Source organism: Vigna radiata, chromosome 5, assembly GCF_000741045.1.
Source record: "Vigna radiata var. radiata cultivar VC1973A chromosome 5, Vradiata_ver6, whole genome shotgun sequence".
Classification (NCBI taxonomy): Eukaryota; Viridiplantae; Streptophyta; class Magnoliopsida; order Fabales; family Fabaceae; genus Vigna; species Vigna radiata.
The window spans coordinates 30,743,391-30,751,029 of NC_028355.1; the positions used below are offsets into that span (position 1 = coordinate 30,743,391).

At 31.4% G+C, this 7,639-nt stretch overlaps 1 protein-coding gene across 1 annotated transcript; it reads right to left on the reverse strand.

The window, feature by feature from the left end:
• Positions 1-909: 909 nt before the first annotated feature.
• Positions 910-4,827, reverse strand: LOC106762491 (probable solanesyl-diphosphate synthase 3, chloroplastic). The gene is made up of 6 exons (XM_014646437.2): positions 4,298-4,827; positions 3,850-3,983; positions 3,176-3,303; positions 2,919-3,022; positions 1,951-2,078; positions 910-1,775 (listed from the first exon to the last, which is right to left on the reverse strand). Exons 1-6 carry the CDS (start codon positions 4,521-4,523, stop codon positions 1,227-1,229), a joined length of 1,269 nt encoding a protein of 422 aa, XP_014501923.1. The 5' UTR covers positions 4,524-4,827; the 3' UTR covers positions 910-1,226.
• Between the last annotated feature and the right edge of the window lie 2,812 nt (positions 4,828-7,639).

Consider the following 7,639-nt stretch of genomic DNA (forward strand, 5'->3'; position numbering starts at 1 on the left):
GAGATTTTGAATAAGATTTTCATACTCTATTGTTATTTGATTCATAAAAATATCATGTTTTGAGAGCAGAAGAAAATTTATATACTCCAATGTGTGAAAAAAAAATGTTTGATAGATCAAAAGCATTTCCTACCTCATGTGAGTAAATATGTTTCTATTATTTAGCTTTATTGTGTATGAATGAACATGCAACAAGAAAGATATTTTATATTATGTTTTAATTATTGAAAAATGTTAAAAATTAAATTTTTGGAACTTTTATAGGATGTGTGTGCAAAAACTATCGTTTACAATTACTCTGTATAAATAGGTTAGTCACTGCACAAACAAACCTCAAATATAAAAAAAGGTGACAAGCTTATGAGCAAGCAAAATTTTGTGAATCCAAAATATATGCAACAACTTTTTGGTAATATTGTCCAAATTATTCAACTTAGACCTTTAACTATCACACGCTCACGTACATTTCCCCAATTACTGCAACATATCCTTTGGGAATCGAGCAAATCATATTTCAAATTGATGAGATTTCGTGTGTGGTTTGGAAAACAAACAAATCAAACAATTGGTGTTCCATTGTATTATGTAAAGAGAAAATCATACTTGGACAACATTTTTTTGACAATATTTAAATATTATTTCCGTATCATTCTATAATTGGTCTAAATTTTTTTCACAATCAATAATAATAATCATAAACACCATCATAAACCAATCACTAAATGACATCCATAAAAAACATATTGGTCATATTACTCAATTACCATAAAGAATAAGAATTTGCAAATGCTTAAAAATTAAAACTTTTGTAGATAGGAAAGAATAAAGTATGACAAACAATGAATGAGAAAACGCAAAGACCATATGGAGTTTATAAGCCCAATTCTATACTATCTTCAGAAAAGGAAAGAAAAAGAAAATCAAATATTCATTTGTTATCCTTACTCTTTTCATGATTCCAGGAAGGAAAAATGGGGGAAAGAATATACTGCAACTTGTATTGATACAATAAAGGAATATATTATGTTATTGCTCTTTACTTTGAGGGAGAAGCTGCAAATATATTAAATTATGAGAATGTTCACTTGCTTTGTACCCCAAAAGTAGCACAGGAGCAGAATTTGGAGGAAATTCTTGAAATGACATGTTCAAGGCGTATATCCCTACATATTATAACCAAAAGAATGTTTTTGTGTTTTTATTTTTATACTTGAGCATGCATAAGCTTATGCAATCCGCTGAAGGTTATATGCCACCATATCCTCAAGGGCTAAACGATACACACTCTGAGGAAGGCACTGCAGACTTTGAATTGCAAGATCAGCTTTCTCTCTGGCCAACTCTTGAGCCCTTTCAATGCTCCCACAACTCTTAACCATATTGATGGCCTCATCAAGGGAACCACCCTCACTGAATTCAGACTCAATGATATCCCTCAATTTTGGTTCTTTCTCCAGTGCAAATATTACTGGTGCAGTAAGGTTACCCTTAGCAAGGTCACTGCCAGAAGGCTTTCCCAGTTGCTCTGCTGATTGCGTGAAATCCAAAATGTCATCCACAATTTGGAAGGATAGACCCAGATTCCTTCCATATTCATACATTTTCTCAGTGATGCCGCTGTCAGCACCGCTGAAGATCGCAGCTCCCTTGGTGCTGGCTGCAATCAAGGATGCTGTCTTGTAATAGCTCTTAATGAGATACTCTTCAAGTTGAACATCACAATCAAACAAACTTGAGGCCTGCTTTATTTCCCCACTTGCAAAATCTTTGATCACCTAAAAAAGCACCAAGTAGTTATGCAAAAAGAACTATATAAAATGGAATTGTGCATATCTTACACCCACGATTAAGTAACTGGCTCCAGGGTGCATCAATCATTTGTTTGGAATAATGATTTTAGGCATGGAAGTAAAAGATGGTGCCTTAAATAGGCATGGTGATGGAACTCACCTGGCTGATTAGTTTAATGACTTCAATATTTTCAAGGTTGGCTAGATACCATGATGACTGTGCAAACATGAAGTCTCCAGCCAGCACTGCAACTCTTGTTCCAAAAATCTGATGCATAGTTTTCTTCCCTGTTGGTACATAACAAAATGAATTTATTAAAACAGGAACTAAAATGTTCATGTTCTATTCAAGCAAGATATTTATATATCTATCTGACATGTGTATATTTGAAAACACAATTTTGTGAGTTTTTACTTGAAACGCAAAGATCATTAGAAACAGTTCCATGAGCATGTAATGAGAAGTATACTCTTAGCTTCCAATTATATGCTATAGAATGGCACTAGCAGCCTACCAAAATGGTATATTTTACCAAAACTTGCATTGCTATTTTGGTCTTCTGTCCTTGCTTAAAGAGATGAACTCCATGCAACCAATAATCGGAAGCACTGATGACACTCACTTTTTTATTCTTTATCATGTGTAAAACTGGGTTGAAAGAAATCCATGTAACTGACCTCACCTAGAGGGATAAGACTTTGATGTTGAAGAGGCTTCAATGTACGTTTTTTCCTACTTCAGTACCAAAATTTACTTAGTTCTCCCTTATTTTCTTTCTTTTCTCCTCTTCGTAGAGATATTTTTATTGCAAAAAGTGTGTGCATTTTACAGAAAATCATTACTAATCCAGAATGTTCTGAACCAGACCAAAGACTATGATGGAACACATTTCAAACATGATGCAAGCCCGAGTACCACTGCTTTTACACAAACATAACGTGTAAAGGAAACATTTTATCAAATAAACTGTAACATGGTCATCCCAGCTTAAGAAAAGCTAAAAAAAAAACTTATGGTGTGAGAAGAATTGCTTCATAGCATACATCTTACTAAATAAGACAATCAGAAATCTAAAGCTAAATCAGGAAAATTAAAAAGGGTATACAAAAGAGAAATCACAGGGCTACCTCTGCGAAGGTCACTCTCATCTAGTACATCATCATGTATCAAACTTGCAGTATGAATCATTTCAATTATCTCCGCTAAACGTCGATGCTTTACAGTAAGTTCCCTGGAGTCAACCGTTTCAACATGAAATTTTCAACTTTTGATTTTCATATAAAATATTTAGGTACGACAAAGAACGTGTGGTTATGCCTTTGTGTGTCCGTGTGTACTTGTGTGTGTGTGAGAGAGAGAGTGAGAAAGAGAGTTGTGTGCTTACTTTAAGCCAAGCAGCTCTGCAGTTGCCCTTGCCACCAAGAACACCAAAGCTGGTCTCATCCTCTTCCCACCAGCACTAAAAATCTGCTCAGCTGCAGACATTAAAACTGGATTTTCTGCTCCTACAATCTATCAAAGCATCTTTATCATATACATTAAAAGTGAGGTAACAAAAATCCAATGATCACCATTTGCAAAGCAAAAGAAGCTAAGTGAAAGAAGGTTCAGCAGGCAATGAGAATGATAAGTACTTTGCACAAATTGACTGGATTAACATTCTTACAAAACAAAAAAGATCACACAAGTGAATAGTAACTTATGTTACAATACAACAATTTGTAAATAAGTAAATAAAATTGAACATCATTAATCCCAAAACATTGCAATTTGTAAATTGGTGTCAAGATACAAAGAAATAGTAAACAAAGCCGAAATAATGAATTCAATAGAGGTTAACAAGAACAAAATCCAAGAACATGTAAAGGACTTCATTGAAGTGCCTATTCCCCTTGTTGCCTTCCTTTAAAAATTCTATACATTTCTGGTCTGCTGAAGGCAATCTCACTCACAATATATAGAACAACACAAGACTTCATGAGACGGTACAACAACAATCACACACAGTTCATAATAAATAAAACACCAGAAAGCACTCATTCCAGAAGCATTACTTACCGACTGCAGATTTTTATTGAGAGTTAGCAAATCATCAGCAACAGCTTCAAAGAACCCAGATGCAGAAATTGGGGCTTCTGAATAACCCTTCAAGTTCAATCCTTTGTTAAGGCCTTCAATTGCTTGAGTCCCCCCTATTCAAAAACCAAAAGTTTCAAACTCTAGTTCCACAACTATAGTGTTCCTTCATTCAAACAGTACATGCACTTAAAGTAACCTGAATCACTTCCATTGTCTTACTTGAAAATGGTATAAATTGTAAACAATCATTCTATTACAGTTATAGTTGAGTTCTACAAAGACAAACTCAAAAATTCATACCAGAGATGGTTTCTGATTGATTGACAGTGTACAATTTTTACACAAACATCAATGCATGAAATCAAAATCAAATCTTTTACCATTCACGGTAAACATCAATGCATGAAATCAAAATCAAATCTTTTACCATTCAAGGTAGGTTCCGCAGTCTTCATAGAAGAAACCCGACACTGAGTGTTCCTCTTAGTACAACAGAACAATTTACATGCTCCATGGCCTTTGCCACACCCTTTAGAACTAACCCTGGAGGGGTTCCTGACTGTGTACCTATCAAAAGAAGCATTGGAAGAGCAGCCACAAGAGACCAAGTTTTTCCCAGCAAAATCAATGGTTTTTCCTGTGACAGACATCATTCTGCCTTCTGAGCGAGGCCCAGAAGCTAAAGAAAGCAGTGACAGTCGCAATTCACAAGACCCAGATGAAAAAGGAAGATAAATTGACGTTATGTAGAGAGGCAGTAGCAAGGTGCAGCCATTGGAGGGAGAAAAAGAGAAGAAGAATGAAAAGGAGAAAAAGGGTGTTTGAGAATCACAAGTTTTTTGAAGAGAAAAGGAAGAACACGAGAGTTAGAGTTGAGTGAGTGGATCCTAAGAACCCACATGGGACTACGTCTCTTATCAGTTGGAGAGAGAAAGCTATGAGAGTGAAATATGTGACTCATGCTGCTTCCTTAAGACATCACCTTGTTTTGTGTGAACTCAAAACATGGGCGGAAGGGTCAAATTGCCTCAATAGTGTTCATCATTTTCACAAAATAATAATAATAATAAACTATTAAAAATAATAATATTGTAATTTTTAATTAAACTAAATATTTATTTAAGAGTGTATAACATGTTAAATACTTTTTTTTTCTTCCACAAGTTTCACTCAAAATTTCTATTAGAAAAGAAAAAGGGTGTTCCTAAGCTAAATGTAACTGATACAGAAGTCTAAAAGAATCTTACAAAATTGTAACAAATTATAAATTATTTTATTTGTCTAATTACACTAATTTCTTTATTAGTTTTTCTAGAAAAAGTTTGATGAAATTTTATAAACTAAAAATAAAATGTTAAGTAAACTCTTACAATGTATAAACTTACCAAGAACCTCAATTATTACAAAATTTCCTTTTCTTTTTATAAATATGTACAAATAATCTTCTCTTATTTAAAATTAAAAGTAAAAACATATTGCAAAAATGTATTCAAAAATAGAATATTATTGGTACAATGGTTATAGATAACAATGTACCATTGAGTGATATATAAAGAACTTTTTTGTACATAAAAACCATCAATATTTTGCATTTGAGGTATAGATCAATATAAGTAGTAAAATTATTTGTTCAAATATTTCAGATTATTGTATCTTTAGGGCTCAAATTTGATATTAATTATAAGTTAGATTTATCTGAATTTTATAATATATGAGTAGGACTGGAATTTGATTATAGTATAAAACATAACAAAAGATATTGTATACAAACTTTAGTTTATGCTAATTAAGTTTTCTAAATTTTAAACTTATTTTCCATAGTTCAAAAATTAATATGTTGAAAGTTTGATTTTAGAAAAGAATTTATTTATTGATTTTAAATATCATTATTATTGTTATTATTCAATTAATGTAAAATTATGGACAAATATTTTTTAGATTTGTTTAAGAAAAAACTACTGCATTTTTAGGAAAGCTTTTAAGAGAAGCCTCTAACATTAATTACCATTTATTGTTGGATGTGTTGAAACCAGAACCAGAGAAAAACAAGAACATTTATAAGAATTAAAGCAGCCATGAAAAAATCAGAGAATTGGATTTTCGAGGATAGAGCCACGTTGCCATATTTCGTTCGAAGGTGATAATTTCGAAGAAAATACTGTGTCCAAATGTTAGTGTGTGGTAACGAATATTACAACCAATTGATGGCAATATTCGAATGATTTCTGCCAAACTAATCTCAGTTGCAACAGGTACAGTGTTTGTCGATACTCTAAAACCGAATTGGACAAAAGTCTTTCCCGAATTTCAGTAGAATTTATAACCATCTCAATCTCGAACTCACAAAAAGAAAGAAATAGGATTTGTTTATATCTTACTTGGTATAAAAATATAAAAAATTAGGTTTAATATTTAATTTTTGGTGACTTTTTTTAAAATAAGTTTTTTTATTTTTTCTTCTCAATTTCTGTAATTGTAGTTAGTCTCCTACTAACATGATTAGAGAAGGTGTCACATGTTACTTCCTCATTTTGAATTTTTAAAATATTTTTTAATTATCTTTATTTTTATTTTTTTAATTTTTTTGAACGATAAAATAAATTATTACGTGTCAAGCTGATATAGTAGTACTGATAATGTCTTGTTTTATATTTTTATTTTGTTTCAATTTGGTTCTTTATTTTTATTTTGTCTCAATTTAGTTTTAATTTTTTAAAAAATAAACAATTTTATTCTTTTTCAAATTCAAATAAAATTTAAGTTGTATATAGATTTTTACAAAAAATATTTATACAAATTTATATTTTTTATTAGAAAAATAAAAAAATATAGTACTAACGAAAATAACTTAATTGTATTAATGTTTTCAAAACAAAAACTAAATTGAGACAAATAACAATAAAGAAATTCATTTAAAAATTTTAAACAAAATTGAACAACAAATAAAACCTTTTAACCTAAATAATATGAATGAGCAAAGTATAAAAATTAACATTTCAATAATTAATATTTTTGTAAAGGTGATTTACAAAAAAAATAGTCTCAGTATTTCCTCAACAATTCATAAAAGTTTATGGAGTTAAGACTTGGAATACATCATCACTAAAAAATCACTTAACAAAAACAAATTTAAAGGCAATAATTTAGAAAACATACATATCGTTATTTCATTTAGTTAAATCTTCTAATATTATTTGTGTGTCAACTTTCTTTTGGACAAAAAATTATATTTAATTTAATCTTTTAAATATTTAATGCAAAGACCAAATTGAAACAAAACAAAAATACAAGAACCAAAATCTAGGTCAAAATCTTCCTCTACTCTTCAGTTAACTTATTACCTATTCGAGTACCTTGCTCTGATCCCAACTACCATTTTTTCGTTTCCCCCTTTAGCTCAATTTGATCATTCGTATTTGTTCGGGGTTTGAGATCGGGAATAACAACTATTTCTTGTTTCTTCCATTTAAGGGTAGTAAGGAATGACTTTCAAGATAGTAGCATAACTTTCTTTCACAGTTTTCTAGTCGACATGCACCGTTATTATTTCTCCCTTGTTTGATGGGAATTTTATAGCCAGGTGGGGGCATTGAGACGATTGCCCCTAATGCATTAAGGCATGATCGTCTGATCAACACATTGTACAAGGTGGTGACTTCTACTAATAGGTACCAAACTTTTATTTTTCTACTTCGTTTTTCACCAACAAAGCTAGTTTTGAGGTCCATATGTCCTCGGGTATGAACCCACTCTCCCAAGAAACCAACTA